The sequence below is a fragment of the Pongo pygmaeus genome, chromosome 2 (genome assembly GCF_028885625.2).
Source record: "Pongo pygmaeus isolate AG05252 chromosome 2, NHGRI_mPonPyg2-v2.0_pri, whole genome shotgun sequence".
Lineage (NCBI taxonomy): Eukaryota > Metazoa > Chordata > Mammalia > Primates > Hominidae > Pongo > Pongo pygmaeus.
In genome coordinates, this window is record NC_085930.1 from 40,370,232 (window position 1) to 40,390,300 (window position 20,069).

Sequence of the window (20,069 nt, forward strand, 5' to 3'; positions counted from 1 at the left end):
ATGCATAAGCTTCCTATAATTAAATACTACAGTTTGTTTTAGATTGCTGTTTTTGGATAACATGCAGCCTGTCCCCAGTATATTGTTTGTTTTTTCTTAAAAACTCCTAATTTACAAACCCAATAGGTGGCCACTTTTAAGAAGAGGAAGTATTATTTTCATACAGGAAATCCCTTACTAATTACTTAATTAGGTTCACAATATTTGCCATTGTGGCACTAAAATGAAATCTGTTAAGGTGGCCCAGTGCAATCTAAGTGTGAAGACTGTAACTGGATGTTCCACGTTATAATTTGCCTTGTTTGTAGTTGCTGTTACGAAATGTTGCCTCATTTCTACTGCAAAGTGTAGAAGATTCAGCTACTTTCAAAATTATTACACAATTGTTCTCTAGTCATAAGTGATTCCTATTTGTTTCAACTTACTTTCTAAATGGTTTTGCAGTTACGTTAAAGGGCGTGTAATTGTGCTGGTGCTTTTTGTGTTAATATTGCAGCCTTAATTGGAATGTCAGTTCAGTGAACAAATACTTAATAAGTGCCTTCAATTTAACCAGGTTTTGTGATAGTTGCTAGTGATACAAGGCCGTTGATAAATATGGTCTGTTTTTCAAGGCTCCCCCAACACACAATCATTTTTAAAACTCTTTTTAGATGTGTAACCTTTAAATTTTAAACCTCAAATTTTAGATGTTGTCTGTTAGGGTGCAAGACAGATTCTTTCAGCGTAGTGTGTGGATGTGGATGTGAATGCTTAGGTGGTGTTTGCAAGTATCTGTCCTGCCATTATCAGTTGAGTGAGAAATGTTTCCTTTTTCTTGTTGTTTTTTAAAAAAGTATATTTTAAAAGCAAGAGTGAGTAATAATACAACTTTGAAAGGATTGTTTGTTTACCTGTTCATGAAAATTTCCTCTGACCCCTTTCCTTGCTCCTGATTATCTTATATTATTGCATCTGGTAAGATAAAGCACCTGTTCTGGGATTTGTTTTTAGTTTCTTAAATTATTGCCCAGTACTAATTTGCATTGTGTTCTCTGATGAACCTTATTAGAGCAATAATTCATTAGTAATTTTTAAAAGAGTATTCTAAGGATACAACCTGAGTTGCTTTCTTAAATTCAGTAATGTACATGATGATGCGGTGTTGTGGATGTTCACAGGTTCTAATTTTTGAATGTGTGACTGCCTGTTAGGAGATACAAAACAATTATATCTTTCCTTTTAACATCTTCATGTATGTACTCTTACAGGAATACAAATCTGTGCATTTTTGCCTACAATACTGCTGGAACCTTCTATTTGTCATTTAAACTAATTATCATAATGAATTGAGGATAAACTGAGAGGATCACACATCTTGAACTTCAGCTAGAACAGAGTACAAAGAGGAGGGGAGGATTTGGAAAGCTTAAACAATTTGAATGACCTTTATCATACCCACTGTTTTAGCATCAGAGGCGTGAGGCAGAATGTGTGCATTTATTGATTGATTGGTTCTTTTTGTGCTTAGCATATAAAGTAAGCACCAACCTGTAAAGTGAGTTATGATTATTCCCATTCTTCAGAGCAGGAATCTAAGGCTCTGAAGGAGTTAGTGTCTTGACCAACCATACGTTTAGTATACAGTGGAGCTGGGATATTCTTTCCCATTTGACTCCTGTTTGTTCTTCTAATACGTATATCACCCTACCCACTTTAGATGCCTGAAAGATAAGTATATTTGGGTAATTATGGCAAGAATGATAACAATAAAATGTCATGAGTCTTACAGGAAGAATCTGCTTGTGCTGGGGAGGGAAGTGGGTGGAAGTGGATCAGGAAAGGCTTTATAAAGTAGGCAGAATTTGGCCTGAGTTTTTGTATAAGGATTCAGAGAGAAGGAAAAGGGTAAGAGTAGAAGTGGGAAACTGAAATCAATTTCAGGAACCAGATAGTTTGTTTCACCTGGAGCCTAGGTTATACATAGAAGAGTAACGGAAAATGATGATATAAAGGTAAATAAGGCAAAAGACACGAGAGACCAGACTTAAAAGTTTGGAGGTTCAGCTGTATGCCAATAAAACAGCTGTGGGATTAAATGTAATAAAATGCAACTTGAAGGTGAACTATAATGGCCCTTTGAAAGTGTTGGTATCTAATTTTGTCAATACTCTGGGAAAGGTTTTCACCGCCACAAAACTCCATGGGTTTTTTATTGATTAGTTCTTTCATATTTCTTCAAGACAAAATGAATCTATTTTTGATTATTTATTTTCAGCTGAGATAATTTTTGTAAAGACTATTCATTCCCTTGTTTTGGGTTCATCAGATATGGACTCCTCCAAAGAAAATACTTTCTCATTTACTCTTGTATTATAATCTGGAGAACTTTTCTTAAGTCTTATGCATCATGCTTACCAAATAGTATAATTTGTATTCTTGCAAGCATGCTATAGCACTTTGCCTATTAGAGTAGCACCTCATTTATCCAGCATTCTGAGAAACAGCTGCTATACCTAAGTGATTTCCACATAGATGAAATTTTACTCTTCTTTTAAAAACCTTTATTTTATATATTTATCCTAGAAATTTCATCAAAATTTTGTTTACGTACTTTCTCAAAGTATTCAGAACATCTTTTGACTTTTTTTTGAAACCTTTAACACACTATTTCCACAGGAATTACTTTATGATCTATGACTTGGTGAGACTTTTATGAATAATGTTTTGTCTATATAGTAATTCTCAACTATTTTATTCCTTGAATTTCCTCTCTGCTTTCCCATAGTTGGTTTTTTTTTTTTTTGCGGGGGTTGGGGGTTCCACCCTCAGCTAGCACTTGCCATTTCTCTCCTCCGTCAGCCCCTTTTGGCTACTTCTAATCAAATGGCTTACACTTTTTGAGTATGGTTTAATTAGGGGCCCTACCACATTTGTGGGGTATACATAGTAAACCTAAAGGATGTGTGCTTTGTGTTTCACAACATTCCTTGCTTCTGAGACCTTTTCAATTCCTGTGTTCCAGATATTAGAACTTTCTTACTATGTTTAAAGAAATATTCAGATGTTTGCTTTTGGAATGATAATAACTGTGAATATTGCTGTATCATGTCCAGCTTCTTAACATTTAAATGTTTATAAACTCATTTTATTAAGTTAAATTATTAAATTCTAACTCATTTAACCTCCCTTCTCATACTGTTTTGAATTGCCACGTCTGTAAAATGGCAATTAAGATACCTGCCCTCACAGAGTTGATGTAAGATACAAATAAGGAAATATATGTACAAGCATTACATAAAGTTTAAAACTCTATACAAATGTTAGTTTTAGGGTTATTTCTGATACGCAGCTTTATGTTGGTTTCTGTTTCATACTTCTCTAAATGATTATTATTTTTATTTTGAACTGTTAATACATTGAAGGGCTACTAAAATGCAAAATTAGTCTTTGAAACACAAAAATGAACAAAACTAAAAATATCACTTGCCCAATTTGGCCAATACTGTCCAGTGTTATTAATAGCCTCTAGCAACATAGATGTTAATTAAGTGAACTATTTGATTTTGAAATATTAGTCCATTTGCCAATTGTTAAGTAAACACTTGTATTTAAATATTCAAATAAATTTATAGACTATAAAAACTCCATAACTAGTGAATAATAAATTGAGAATTTAAACTCTGTCTCTCAAAACTCGTTTTGGTATTTGGTTTCAGATGTTAATTTTTAGATTGACAGATCTTAGTAGACAGACCACTGTCTACTTTTAAAAAGCAGTAAAATTATATTTTTAAATAAATTCTGAAATTTCAACTTTTGAAATTGATTAAATTTCACACTGATTAAACTGACTCTTCTCGTAATTACTCAAATTAAGGAGTAAAATTATACTTGTAAAAAAACTACTATTGCCATAATAATTTTCACCCTTATAGCCAAATGAAGTAGCCAGTTTCCTTGCTTTCAAATTTTCATTTATGACATTACCACAACACAACAACCAAATAATTTCCTGGTCACATATTCAAACCACTTTTTCAAGTGTATAATTTCTGTTGGAGTGGTTTTATTATGAAAGTTTTGCAGGTTTAATGTAGAACTTAAAATACTGTTGTTCAGTCAAACCATAAATTTAATTCAATTTTCTGTCAGTGAAATAGTCTAACTTTCTTTCTATTAAAAACAGCTAGCAAGAATAATTCAGATCAGATAATGCATTGAGTTATATTATCCTAACGATAATTTTTAAATTTTTATGAAGGAAAGGTCCTCAAACTAAGGAAGTACAGATTAGTACCACTTATCAGATAATTCCTTCTCTTCTTCCACCCTTGTATAATGTGATTTCTGCTCATGGATGGGAAGAGAAACAGCTGTCTCAGAATTTATCATGCTGGATATTCACTTAGCCCTCTATCGCATCTGTGATTATACAGTAAAACATTTGTTATATCTCTTTCTCAAAAATCCAGTAATTTCTAGTTTAATCTCTTTTTCATAATTTTGGTAGATGATACTTAATATATTTGCACCAGAGTCGTCTATCTTTATTAATTATACAGATATTCTTGGGTTCCCTCCTGACTGAATCTCACTAGAGCTGCCACTTCTCTTTCACCCTATTGAAAAGATCTAGACTGTAATAATAACTAGAAATACTAGTGGACTTTTAGATAGTACCTCCTCTCAGTTAAAAATAGGCAAATGGAGAACAGTTGGTAAGTCTATCTTTTATTAAAATTAAAGTGCTTTTGTTCATCAAATTTGCATTTTTTTGTAAATGATCTGGAAAAGTAATGTTGAGACTCCATTTTTATTTTATTTTATTTTTAAAATTTTTTTATTATACTTTAAGTTCTAGGGTACATGTGCACAATATGCAGGTTTGTTACATATGTATACATGTGCCATGTGGGTGTGCTGCACCCATTAACTCGTCATTTACATTAGGTGTATCTCCTAATGCTATCCCTCCCACCTCCCCCCACCCCACAACAGGCCCTGGTGTGTGATGTTCCCCTTCCTGTGTCCAAGTGTTCTCATTGTTCAATTCCCACCTATGAGTGAGAACATGAGGTATTTGGTTTTTTGTCCTTGCAATAGTTTGCTGAGAATGATGGTTTCCAGCTTCATCCGTGTCCCTACAAAGGACATGAACTCATCATTTTTTATGGCTGCATAGTATTCCATGGTGTATATGTGCCACATTTTCTTAATCCAGTCTATCATTGTTGGGTATTTGGGTTGGTTCCAAGTCTTTGCTATTGTGAATAGTGCCGCAGTAAACATACGTGTGCATGTGTCTTTATAGCAGCATGATTTATAGTCCTTTGGGTATATACCCAGTAATGGGATGGCTGGGTCAAATGGTATTTCTAGTTCTAGATCCCTGAGGAATCGCCACACTGTCTTCCACAATGGTTGAACTAGTTTACAGTCCCACCAACAGTGTAAAAGTGTTCCTATTTCTCCACATCCTCTCCAGCACCTGTTGTTTCCTGACTTTTGAATGATTGCCATTCTAACTGGTGTGAGATGGTATCTCATTGTGGTTTTGATTTGCATTTCTCTGATGGCCAGTGATGATGAGCATTTTTTCATGTGTCTTTTGGCTGCATAAATGTCTTCTTTTGAGAAGGGTCTGTTCATATCCTTTGCCCACTTTTTGATGGGGTTGTTTGTTTTTTTCTTGTAAATTTGTTTGAGTTCATTGTAGATTCTGGATATGAGCCCTTTGTCAGATGAGTAGATTGCAAAAATTTTCTCCCATTCTGTAGGTTGCCTGTTCACTGTGATGGTAGCTTTCTTTTGCTGTGCAGAAGCTCTTTAGTTTAATTAGATCCCATTTGTCAATTTTGGCTTTTGTTGCCATTGCTCTTGGTGTTTTCGACATGAAGTCCTTGCCCATGCCTATGTCCTGAATGATATTGCCTAGGTTTTCTTCTAGGGTTTTTATGGTTTCAGGTCTAACATTTAAGTCTTTAATCCATCTTGAATTAATTTTTGTATAAGGTGTAAGGAAGGGATCCAGTTTCAGCCTTCTACATATGGCTAGCCAGTTTTCCCAGCACCATTTGTTAAATAGGGAATCCTTTCCCCATTGCTTTTCTCAGGTTTGTCAAAGATCAGATAGTTGTAGATGTGTGGTATTATTTCTGAGGGCTGTGTTCTGTTCCATTGGTCTATATCTCTGTTTTGGTACTAGTACCATGCTCTTTTGGTTACTGTAGCCTTGTAGTATAGTTTGAAGTCAGGTAGCATGACGCCTCCAGCTTTGTTCTTTTGGCTTAGGATTGACTTGTCAATTCAGGCTCTTTTTTGGTTCCATATGAACTTTAAAGTAGTTTTTTCCAGTTCTGTGAAGAAAGTCATTGGTAGCTTGATGGTGATGGCATTGAATCTATAAATTACCTTGGGCAGTATGGCCATTTTCACGATATTGATTCTTCCTATCCATGAGCATGGAATGTTCTTCCATTTGTTTGTATCCTCTTTTATTTCATTGAGCAGTGGTTTGTAGTTCTCCTTGAAGAGCTCCTTCACATCCCTTGTAAGTTGGATTCCTAGGTATTCTATTCTCTTTGAAGTAATTGTGAATGGGAGTTCACTCATGATTTGGCTCTCTGTTTGTCTGTTATTGGTGTATAAGAATGCTTGTGATTTTTTCACATTGATTTTGTATCCTGAGACTTTGCTGAAGTCACTTATCAGCTTAAGGAGATTTTGGGCTGAGACAATGGGGTTTTCTAAATATACAATCATGTCGTCTGCAAATAGGGACAATTTGACTTCCTCTTTTCCTAATTGAATACCCTTTATTTCTTTCTCCTGCCTGATTGCCCTGGCCAGAACTTCCAACACTATGTTGAATAGGAGTGGTGAGAGAGGGCGTCCCTGTCTTGTGCCAGTTTTCAAAGGGAATGCTTCCAGTTTTTTGTAAATGATCTGGAAAAGTAATGTTGAGACTCCAATTTTAAAAGATTGACAGAATATTATCTTTTGTCACATAAGAATGCCCTTGTCAAATATTAAGTAGACAAAATACTGTGACAAAGGGTATTTGATGCCAATACTGAATAACAGTAAAATCAGTAGCAGTATTTCTAATGTATTATTCTTGCTACGGAAACATGGTAGTGGATGGGGCCTGAGGGAGGGGATCCAGCATTTACCAAGCACCACATGTAAGTCAGGAACTATGTGTCTACTGCAAAGTAGGATTACCTTACCTCATCTAATTGGTTGGAAATTTGCAGAAATAAATTGGAAGCCATGAGGTGAATTTTTATTTAATGGGAGAATTTTGAAAATCAGTATTTTTAACAAAAATTTTGTTATCTGAGAGAGTCTTCCATTGAAATCTTAGGAGCAATAGCTTGTCTGATGTTTTCGGAGGATAAGTGAGCTTCCCCTCCCACCATCAGTATGAACAGTCTGGCCTTGGATATCTGGGGCCTGTCTCTTAGGCCTTTTCAGTCCTGTAATGAGGGATTTTGCCCACATGATTGACCTGCATGCTAATAATTTCACTCAGCTGTTCGCTTCAGAGGAGTATACAGTCTTCCCCCATTTCTCCCTTACCCAGCCTTCTCCTAATAATCTCATCACAACAAATGATTAAGCCTTTCTACTATTGTCTCTTTTAGCTGAATCAGAACGAGTGATTGATGAAGTGCCAAGTTCCGAGAACAGATAGACATCCTCATACCCTGAAGCTCTTCCTGCCTCCACCCTCCCTTGATGCTCTTATACTGCTTGTGTTAACTTGTGTTTTTACATGAATTGATGGCATCTCTATCTAAACTTTAAACTCCTTAAGGACAAAGACTGTGTGTTATTCTGTTCTCTCTCACATTCTTAACTCTTCCACTCAATTTATACTTGATCGAACTAATGAACGTGGTTTTGAACATCTACATTGAGTTTAAGAATCTGCAAGAATAATATTGTGATACAGTTACAGAGTGTTGACCCTCATAGTAAATTGTTATTGTTTTCCATAAAACCCCACGTATTCCCAGCCTTTCTCTTGCTCTCTGTTCCACTCATATAGGTAGTTAGCCCTTTTGCAGATCCGTTGTGAAAGCATTTTTCCTGCCTGAGCCAGGGGAAGCCATGGTCCAGCTTTATGGACCATGTGTAAAAAGAAATAATATATTTGTGTAGTAAACTGTGGACTGTAAGCAATATGAAGACAGGGATTCTATCTAATTCATACTCTTTTCTCTCCCCAATGTCTGGCAAGTTTCTGTCATCTAGTCAGTGCTCACAGAATGTTTGAGATGTGGATAGGTGAGTGGAATACATGCAAGAGAAATTAGGATGTGGTGATTATAACTGCTCTGTGTGATTTTCAGCACCAGCTCCCCACTGTAAATTAGTTTAAGCTGGACTTTATTGGTATGATTGGTGCTTTAAAATTAGTTGAGCTGGCAATCATTCTGGTGACACCTGTCTAGCATTTTTCACAATTATGACTTCCTTCTTAAAAATTTTAAACTACCCCCCCAAAAAAATAGATAATTTTATTTCTCATGACAAATATGTTAATCAATTTGTTTGAAAGTCTTTTGACACTTTATAAAGTGGTGACCTTTGTTCAAGTGACTGTTCATCTGACAAACCCGGCCCGTGTGCTTTTACTGGGACACGATAATGATGCATGTGTCTGCTACTTCCATTTTCACCTCACCCTACCATTTGTCACTTTCCACTTCCAGACAGCAGGCAAAGCTATTTGTCTTCCTCAGCTTAATATGTAAATCCCTCATGCACATGAATGCACTGTGGTAGTGTGTCTCTTGTATCACAGTTGATACCTCCTAACACGTTCTGCTTTTTGATGGGAAATTCTAGTTTGGCCTTGTGTCCAATTTTAATTATTTTTGTAAGAAAAATGGGACTGTATTCTACAGTTTTTTATGCTTACTTTCCTTCTACATGTATCCATGTATCAATAGGCATATATATCTTACAGGTAAAAAAATGGATTATTCAGAAACTTTGAGTTAAGATAATGTGAAATAATTCTACACCATTGTCAATTAACATTGCATAATTATCTGTATTACAGTTTTCATTTATATGATTTAAAGGGAAATGATAGAAAAAAAGTATATCCTTGGTATAAGGAAAGTATATAGCAAGGATAAAGGACCTTTTTCAAACTATTGGGTAAAATTAAAAGCTGTTTGGAAGTTATAGTTAGTTCATGTCACACATTAAGTTACCATTTTAAAAGGCAAGCTTATGGTATTGAATGAATTGTATTAATTTAATAAAATGTCTAGCAATAATAAAAATTGAAGAATATGTGGAAAATACATTCTTAACCGATAACTTTTGGAAATATGTAATGAATAGCAATAAATGTATTTTGTTTCACGTTATTGTCATGCAAGAGATAAAAGGTAGCAGAATTGAGAGAAAGGGTAACAGGAGCAAGCCACAGAAAAATGAAGGAGAAAGATGTTGTCAGTGAAGGTTGAAACCTCCAAGTAAGACACAATTTGTGATAGATTATTGCAACATCACATATCAGTGCTCTTAGAGCTTGTTTATCTATTCAGTTATGTATGCTCATTAGAGACCCCTGGCATGGTGGCAAGTGTGGTTACACTTTATAAGTAGAGGAATTGAGGCTGAGAAAGGTTTAACAATTTGCTTAATGTCTACAGCTAGCTAAAGATATGAGTGATGTGCTATGCACCACTGCTTCCAATAACCCTAGGCACTGGTGGTATTATTCTCAGTTTATGGAATCTAAGGTTGAGGCCCAGAGAAGCTACCTTCTCTTGGTTACTGAAGACCTAAGTGGAAGTTTGAGGGTTTGAACCTGCTTCTGTCTCCAGAGCCCTAGGCTCATTCCATTATAAACAACTCCCTCTCCCCACCAAGGTCAGAAAGCTTTTTGGATACTATTTTTTAAAGTTGAGGATTAAATAACACAAAGTATACAGCTTCTGAATCCTTATCCCACAAATGGATTAGATAACTCCATGTCCTATCTCTAGAACCCTATGCTGAGATTGTCGTTCTTCTACAAGGAGAGCCACAGAAGTCACTGAAATTGTTTTTCTCACTTGGTATCTAAATAGGGGAATGGGGTAACAGCCCTTAGAACTTTTTCAATCTATTTGTTAATTAAAATCTGCTATCTGTCTTTTTATTTATAGTATAAGGATGCATTTATGAAAGCAAATCCTGGCTACAAATGGTGTCCTACCACAAACAAGCCTGTGAAATCCCCAACACCCACTGTCAATCCACGAAAGAAACTTTGGGCCTTCCCATCTGACTCTTCAAGAGACTTGCCAAGCCCCAAGAAAGCAAAGACTGAAGAAATGCCTCAGCTTAACTTTGGAATGGCTGGTGAGTTGAGACACTATTTCCACCTGTTCTTTAAGGACAGGGCAATACATTTCGGCAGCATTTTAAACAATACAGAGGGCTGGGGGGACAAAATTTATGACCAATATTAAGCAGTGGCAAAGATATAGCATATTTTCAAGCATTGGATCATGATATATATAGAATACAGGTAATTTTAAAAAGGATATATGGCCTCAGTGGTAGTGTCATTATAAATATATGTGAATTCCTGACATTGACAGTATGGAAAAGTAGACAGCAACATGGAGATTGTCAGAAGCCTAGAAAATTTTATGTTCACAAAATAGCTTACACACATACACACTAGTAAGCCATCCCAGGATGCACCTTAGTTATCATGCTACTTAAAAAGCCACAGTCATGTAGATCATCTGGGTGTTGGAAACATTGAGGGCAAGAATATGAACAAGTACATCACAAATCTGAGATGGACCTGACAGCTGTGTCTTAGAGAGAATTCCCATCCTATCTATCTCCTCTCATGTCCATTCTTGTATGGGACAGACAAATTTAAAATTCCAGATGGTGCCATTTGTTATGGGACCTTTAGTACTCTTTGGGTGGTAAGGTATGCTAAATCATTTATTACCATGAAATAAAGTACTTATATTCACCCTACAAGTGGCTCTGTCTTCCCTAGCTATTGCAATGCAGTAATCAAAAGAGGAGTTTGCCAGATGAAATTAGCAGATTGAGCAGGGGAAAGGCAGTGAAGTTGCAATTGAGCTACAGGGTTCCTATTTTGGTATTAGAAGCAAATTTTCTTCCAAATCAGAGTATTGAACTATTTGCATATGGAAAGGTTGGGAAAAGAGGTTGAGTGATACTGTGATAACACATTTTTTTTGAATAACCAATAAATTTAACGAGACTTTATGGTTCAGTGTGTGATTCATACCATGTAAAGTATGTGGCAGTATTCTGTATAATCTACAAAAAATATTATTTTAATCAGTCCTGTATGGTGGCATGTGCCTATAGTCCTGACTACTTGGGAGGCTGAGATGGGAGGATCACTTGAGTCCAGGAGTTTGAGGCTGCAGTGAGCTGTGACCTCACGACTGCACTCCATCCTGGATGACAGAGCAACACCCTGCCTCTAAAAAATGAAGTCTAACATAATGGCAGCATTCTAGGGTGGAAAAAAGGATTCAGGTGGTTGCTATGTGGGTGTCTGTAGTGTAATTCTAAGTAAGCTCCCAAAATGATGCTTCTACGTGTCCCAGAAGAATCAGACGTAGTTATCTGTCCTTGCTTTAGCTGTCACTTTTGTACAATTTTAGCTTCAAATCACTTGTTATTAGATAGTCTTGGTGAGTTTTCTGGACTTCCCAGGTTATATCAGTTGGAGTACTTTCCAAAATATCTTATTATCAGAACCCAGAAAGAGTATATAGATGACTGGCTTCCAGCTGATTTTCTTTGGTCATCATGTAACATCCATTGCTTTTTCTCCCAATTCTCAATCTAGATCCACGGTATGTAGTTTGTTGTTGTTGTTGTTGGCTTTTTTTTTTTTTTTTTTTTTTGCATACATCTGCTCTTCACAAACCATATAACAATTGTAGGTGAACTGCAGAAAGCTATGAAAGATATCTTTTTTGTAGCACCGTTTCTGACACTTTATTAATCTGCCTTTTACCTGCAAATTGAAAGTCAAACCCAGACTTCAAACAAGATCTTTACAGATCGGTATTTAAGATCAGTGTTCTCAAAAGAAAGTACAGGAAAGAAGGAAAACACCTTCCTTGCATTTATCTCATTATATAATGGCTTGGGTTATATGTTGCAAATCCATGTTCAGAACTCTTGATAGGCTTGCATATAGTGGATAACATTGATCTGATATTTCCAGGTATGTTCCTTTTCAACAAGATGAGAGCGAACTAGTTTGTCTTTAATTAAATCCTGGTGCTTAGACATCTGAATCTAGGAGATAATAGAGGGCCTCTAAATGCCAGATTGTTTACCTCAGTATGGAATCTCTTTTGTTTTGTTTGCCCAGTAGTCCTTGTCACATGACATTTTGCAATTTTGAATAACCCCAGATTACCAAATATATGATATCCAAGAAGGGAAAGCTGTGTAGATTGTAATTTAGTGCAAGCCCTTTCATTTAATTGCACTAAAGAAAGCATCCTATGTATGTCAATATGTTTTTGATAGTTCTAAATAACATTATGTAAGTATGAATTAATATAAAGGATATTGGTAATTTCTTGGCCTATGTTTTAGTATCTATATAGCAAACTTCTTGCAAAGTCACATTGGTATATAAATTATCACGTAATCATGTTCCTATTTTACTTTGTAATTTGAACTAACACATTTTTATCTTTAGAAAGCTATCATCCAATCCTCCTGATCTCTAGGATGACAGCTGCAAAAGTATTTCTCTTTTAAAGAACCAAACTAAACTTTTACTTTCTACTAAATTCATTTCCCCCTCTTGATTTTTAAGTAGATTTAAGTATCTATTTCAGCAGCCGCAGTAATTCGTAAACTTAGCATTCAGTTGAAGTTGGAGTCTTAAAACAATACCAAAGAGCCTTGTTTCATCAAATTAGCTACTGTTTGTCTGTGTATTCTCTGTGTATGTCTTCCTATGTGGCTGCCTTCCAATGTTGAGCTATTTTTTGACCCCCTGATCTTTTGGTAACATAGTTTTTCCTCTAATAACCTTTTCCCCCAACCCCTGCCCCTTTTTTTTCCTACCTCAGAACTTTTTTTGCAATTTTTTTTTTAAATGTAGATAACATATAGTCAAAGTTGCTTTATGAGTTTCTAAGACAGGTTGTATACAAAGATGTACTTAAGGACATATCTTTAACCTGAAAAAGAAAAGAAACAACTGAATTTCTTTGTGCAACATTTTGACTGATTCTCATTTTCAATTGTAGATTCCTAAAATTAAATATACATTGAGGACCTTATATGCACTAGGAGAGATGCCGAGTTAGGCATTTTTACATATGTTCTTTCAGTACACTTCTGAATTTTAATTCAAGATAGACTTATAGGACACAGGTGCCTTTTCTTTGATAACTTCTTTGTTTTTATTTATTTTCTATTTGTTCATTTACTTTTTTAGAGACAGGGTCCCACTCTGTCACCCAGGCCTGGAGTGCAGTGTTGTGATCTTAGCTCACTGTAGCCTCGAACTCCTGAATTAAGAGATCCTCCTGCCTTGGCCTCCCAAAGTGCTGGGATTACAGGCATGAGCCACTGTTCCCAATTCTGCTTTCTTTATTTAGATACAACCTGGGTTATAGATCTACCACTTTGCTGTTTTTATTTTCTCTGTTTATACTGATTATTGAAATAGTGAAAACAAAGACCTTTGATAACATAAAAAGCATTAATTTTATACCTTGAAGGCATTTTGGGCATGTGTTTGACACATGCCCTAAGATTTAAAATGTCAAAAACACATCAGTTAATATAAATTTATTTTTAAAGCTTTAAAGAAAGATTATTTGAATAAAACCTACCAGATTTTACAGGCCTGATTTGAAAACTTCTCTCTGTTCTCTAGTTCTCTGATAGCCTATTATTTTAAAATTAGTCCTGATTTCACGTGGCAGAATTAATAATTTGAGAATAATAATCTAAAATTTCTCAGAAGACAAACAGAAACATTCTTTTGTTTAAAAAATCTTATCTAAACTCCCCAAGCAGTAAGGAAAAAAACATTGCATTAGGAGATAAATTAATGTTACAAACAGCAATGGTATTGAAAAAAGTGCTGTTGGAATGGTGAGACAAGAGTGGTATTCAAGAGGCTCACAAAGTATGAGCACTAAGCACATATATGCCAGGTTACTGTTGCATAAAGAGTTTTTAAAAGTTTTTATAAAAAGTTATATGTGGTTCTGTTGGATTTCTAATTGCTAGTCTTTATGAGTATTCTTTTTGACTCTGTGGATTGTGTGTACTTTATGCTTGTAAGTTGGTGGTTTGTTTTTGACTTATTTAGATCCTACTCAAATGGGAGGCCTGAGTATGCTGCTGTTAGCTGGAGAACATGCTCTTGGCACACCAGAGGTAAGGCAGTCCTTTTCCGTCTCCGCTCTGCTCATGTTGCGGGTTGGGAACACAGTTATAGTCTGTTTACGTTGTTCATTCTGCATTTTCACTGTTTACAGCTCATGAACAAACTTTATAATCTTTCTCTTTAAGATCTTTCTGTGTATCTTGTGTGTTGAGTGTAAAAAAAAAGTGGTGTAATTAAGGCCATGAGGAAGTAAACACAAGTCAGGTGTTGAGGTTTTCTGAACCTACAAGTAAGGTTGTAGTAATGCAATATATAGATCACTGGTGTTTGCCATGACTCTGTCATGGTTATGTCAGTTGGGTGCTGTAATTCATTTATTCGAAACATTCTCTGCTTGGGTGATGTTCACATGCTAGTGGAAAGATGATAGCTAAAAATTTGCAGCTGTCAGTCTCTGGTACCTGAATAATTCCGAACAGCTGTTTTGAAAATTAGGCAACATGGCATTTCAGGATTGTTTTATTCTTCTTTCCCACCCCCACTTGAGACAGGGTCTCACTCTGTTGCCCAGGCTGGAGTGCAGTGGCATGATCACGACCTCCCACGCTCAGGTGATTCTCTTCACCTCAGCCTTCTGGGTGGCTTGGACTACAGGCATGTGCCCCCAAGCCCAGCTAATTTTTGTATTTTGTGTAGAGACAGGGTTTTGCCATGTTGCTCAGACTGGTCTCGAACTTCAGGGCTCAAGCGTCTTAGCCTCCCAAAGTTCTGGGATCACAGATATGAGCCACCGTGCTCAGCCTGTTTGAATCTTTAAAATGGAAAAAGGACCTAGGCTTTCATGAACTTGGTTTCATGATCTAGTTATTGGACTGCTTTGGCTAAACATTTTTAGGTATGATTTTGACGGGCAGATAGTGGCAGTTAACCATGCACAGTCTGCATTTGTAGAATTCTCCTATTTCCCAGAGACATTTAACAGAGGCCTATTGAATTAACCTACAGGTCATGTTGTTTTACCACACTCAGCTTTTTGAGATGGAAATTTTTCAAACTCCAACCAGAATTGTTGTTTAGGGCCAAATAGCAATGACTCAATTTTATTTTGGGTCATATTTTTTACTTTTTGTTTTTTAGTTGTGATTATGTCATACATATTATACTTGAAGGCTATTCAAATAGTGGTTTTGTAGACATATAATTAGATAATAACCTATTTACATTATAAAAGGTTTTTATTTTTTATAGTTTCCATTTGGGATCCACAATTGTTGACTGTATATTCAATTTAACAGAATTATTTTGATTCTGTTCACTTCAGTGTAGCAAGAAATGTATAAATGTGTAAAAAATGCACTGGTAGTTATTTACTTTGTGCTAATCTTCAGCTGGAAAAACATACATGTTACTTTGTGCCTTTGCATACTCATTATTCATCATGTTTGTAGTTTCTAACGTAATAGCATTGTCAGGCATCATTTCATTTTCTAACACATTGCTGCTACCTCTTAACAAATCAAGCTCTCACTTAGGTGTAGAGTATCCCAAGTGTGTTCCAAAGGTGAGTGTTGGAGTAATAATATGCACTTGACCTTTCAACACGTCTGACTCAATATGATTCCCAAGAATACATTGAATTGTGAAAGCCAGCATCATCTTTCTTAACTATTTAAATTACCATAGTGTTTCATTCCCAACATGTATTTAGTGTTCTTTTTAACCTTCAAGTACAAATGTAAACAAATTAACGTCTGTAGAACTCATGGATGCTAGTCAAAGAAAAGCATGGTTTCTTTTTCCCCTTTTTGCTCAAAGTTTGCCTTTTGGGTTCTTTTCAATGAGAAGTTCTCCTACTCCTTCTTAAGAAGGCAGAGTTTTGACACATGCAACTCAATGCTGTGGTGGACCCTTTATCTCTGAAGTGGAAATGTTTTGAGAATTCTTAAGCTAAAGAATCAAAGAAAGCTAAATGATTGAAAGAAGGGAACCATAATGGGAGAAGAGAATCTATGCTAAGGAAGAAGGTGGTAGCAGTTAGGTCTTTAAGAATCACTTCAAAGAACACAACTCTTCATATTCAGTATTTCTCATCTCAGAGAGATTTAGGTCATTATTGAAAATAATCTTCAGATATTTAAACAGTGAAAGTTGTATAAAATAATGCTGTCTCTAAATATAGGTAGTTTGAGAATTTACTTCACAGCTATCAGTAGACTGCATTAGCACCTGAATTTCTATGCGAAGTCTTATTCCAGATATGTAGACATGATAATAGAACTTTAAGGGCTTATATGCATAGGCAGATGAACATGAGACAAATGTAATAAATATGTACTTATGTTTTCCTAAGAAGACTAGCAGGATAATGAGATAAGAGAAATACAGAAATTTCATATTTCTGACATTTAGAACAATTACTGTGGAGTCTGTTGGTACTGTGAGGTAAGACCAAAGTGACATTTTACAAAAATTCTGCCACCAAAAAATGGTCTAATCATAATGGCTTTTAAAAATGCCATGACAGAACCCTTATTCTGAAATATTATTCTTAAATAGAGAAGGTTTTCTTTTGTTCATTGACCTGAGACCTAACCATATAGAAAGAGTCCTCAAAAGACTATTTTTTTAAATATGAAAATGTTAACATAGGGAATAGATTTCTTTTAAAAAAGCATCTCTAGAGGATAGAGAGGCTTGCTGTAACTGAAATAATAAAGTCCCAGATTAAAAGCCTATACTGCTTCCTGGATCTACCTGAAATGCACTTAGAGTTTTTAGAGAGAAATTATAATTTCTTGAGATATAAATGGGCAAATAATAACAAACAAAATGTTGTGTATTCTCTTTTTTTCTGTCTTCTGATCAATTCTTAATCTACAATAATAGATTTTTTGCATTATTATTTCAACATTTTTTATTTGCCACTATTACTAAGCCTAGCGTGGTTCTATATAGTCTCATTGTGGTAACTGGCTCTGTGATGAAGAAAATGGATGCATTTTGATAGTTTGTTTTGTTTCTTTTATTTTCACATAATCGGCCTTGTTTTTTTATACCCAGAGTACATTGAAATGCATAAATTATTTGGGATAAATTATTTAAAACAATGTTGGTTGTTACAGAATTTATTGATTGAGGAAGCAAAATCGATACATTGAGCATGAAAGACATCAAGGAGTGACTCCTGGCTCAAAATAGCAGACTAAGCATGTCCTTACTGAGACCCTGTAAAATAGAAGTATAGAAGTCTCATTTAGTAAATAACCCCATAATAATAAAGGAAATGGAAAGGAATGTGTCCAGTGAATATGAGATTACAGCAAATTATTTAAATCAGAAATCAAATGTAGTTGATTAATCAGTAAAATGTAAGTACCAGACAAAAATAGGCGGCAGGGAGCTACAGCGGAGATGAGAGCCTCTCTATTCAATAGAATGCCCAGAAGTTTAAGTGAATATCACCTTTTTTTTTTAATTTAAAGAACCAGAAATAAAAATGTAGAACAAATAAAAGTAATCATGTTCACATCAAACTCAGGGAAGAACTAATGAGAAGGCAGAGAATGAAGCCTTTGTGTTTCATACCACAGAGTTATCTAAAAATGAAAATACAAAAAATTGTCAGTACTTGATCTAGAATTTCTAGAAGTAATCTCCAGGACTAGAAATCCGTATATTTGTTAGTTACTTTAATAAAAATCGAAAGCTAAATTAAATTTTAAAAAACAAGGCAGGGAGTGATATAATTCAGATTGTGGAAGGGGCAGTTATTCACCATGTCATGTATACAACAGCTTGGATTGATCTCAGAAAGGATGACATCCAGTATCAGACCTAAGTGAGCAACGTAAATTCATCTTGGCTAGAACAGAAGGAGAGGGGTGGTTGGAGAAAAGTAGAATATAAGTTAGGCAGATTAATTATAGCTGATGAAAAGCTTCGAAGGTATCAATATCTGTGTAGTTGTATGACTGTTTGAAGCTACACTTTCAAATATATGGGAAGTACCTTAGACTTTGGGTCTGTGATTTTAAAATACCTGTTTTGTTGGAGCCAACAGATAATAGTAAAGTATTGATCAAGTCACTCTTTTCTTTGCCTTCCATTCTATGAAATGGAGCTAATAATACCGGCTTGCCTTCAAATCTCAAGGCTACTGTGAAGATTAATTAAATAAAATCTGTAAGGCACTTTTAACTCTCCTGCAAATAATTCTTATAGGTATATATTATTGCCATTGGCTATTCTAGGCATTTCATATTCAACTTGCAAGTTTAAATTATATCAGACATTTCTCCCACAGGCTGTGATATGCTTTACCAGCAACATGCATACATACACACACAGAGAGAGAAAGAGAGAGAAAGAGAGAGAGTTCCTTGTCTATTGAAAACTTAGCAGAAATTACAGTTGTAATTTACTATCTTTATCATCAGGTGCTCAAGAAGGAGACAATCTTTTAATATCTGGGAGAAATCGGTATAGGAAGTCCAAAGTCAGCAGAGTAGCTGACTTAGTGTCAGATTAGTGGAGAAGATGCTAATAGATGATGGCACACCTCCATAAAAGGACTGTAAAGGTCGTGTTCTCTGAGAATTGAACAGTGCCAAACTGAGTGCCATCTTTTCTTACATTTAATTACATAACAAGTATGTATTGAATGCTTTCTATGTGTAAGGCATGTCAGGGAACAAACCAGACAGCATGAAGCTGATATTGTCTTAAGGTTCAAGTTTTTAGATATAGCAGATTCTTCACATGATACTTCCAGCTTAAAAGGAAATCACATTGATTTTTGTTTGTTCACCATGATCTGCCTATTTTAAAATGTTTAAAGCTTATAAATCAAAATTTCTTAAAATCCAAAAATATAGGTTAAATATTGCTTATTCAAAACGCTTGGGACCAGAAGTACTTCAGAGTTCCAGTTTTTGTTTTTTTTTTTTTTTTTGAACTATTTGTATGATCCTTACCTTTTGAGCATCCCAAATCCAAAAAATTGAAATCTGAAATGCTGTAGTGAGCATTTCCTTTAGCATTATGTTGGCACTCAGAAGGTTTCAGATTTTTTTGAGCATTTCAGATTTTTGGATTAGGGGATACTGAACCTGTAATAAATATATTTTGCCTTGTAAGTTTGTAATATCAATCTGTCACCTCCTCCAGGAAGTCCTTCATGATTTCTTGAGCCATATTCAATTCTCTCTTTATTCTAATCTCTTATATCCCATATTGTTAGTTTCATACCTTACAAAACTGATTATATTTAGTTTTATACTTTATGATAAACTGTATAATAAAAGTCATATTTTAAAAAATTTTCTTATTGTATTATATGTAAGTATTGTCTCTAGAAGACTAAGAAACTTGGGATCAAGAACAATGACAAGATTTAAACTGCAGCAGGTCTACCCACTTGCCTGGAGAATAGTTGTTATTGTGTCACAACTAACATGTATAGAACATTGCCTCCAAGGCTCAATTCTTAAGTGTATTCCATAAGTGTAACTCTTAATCCTTGTAACAATTCTGTGAGTTAAGTCTTATTTACCTTATAAGTAAATATTTACCATTAGGTGAGGAAACAGAGGCAGAGAAAGGTAAAGTAATAGCCCATGATGGTGAGGCTACAAAGTGGCAGAACTGGGATTCTAATCCGGGAGGACTAGCTTCAGTCTTCTTGCAGCACGCAGGGGCCTTG

At 35.3% G+C, this 20,069-nt stretch overlaps 1 protein-coding gene across 28 annotated transcripts in view; it reads left to right on the plus strand.

Moving 5' to 3' along the window:
* Positions 1 to 20,069, plus strand: part of BBX (BBX high mobility group box domain containing) — a 280,307-nt gene that overhangs the window by 187,177 nt on the left and 73,061 nt on the right. For all 28 annotated transcript variants that reach the window (XM_054482850.2, XM_054482851.2, XM_054482868.2 and 25 more), the window contains 2 exons: positions 10,158 to 10,353; positions 14,351 to 14,418. In XM_054482850.2, the coding sequence (XP_054338825.1) occupies positions 10,158 to 10,353; positions 14,351 to 14,418 (264 nt within the window). The remainder of the gene's footprint in view (positions 1 to 10,157; positions 10,354 to 14,350; positions 14,419 to 20,069) is intronic.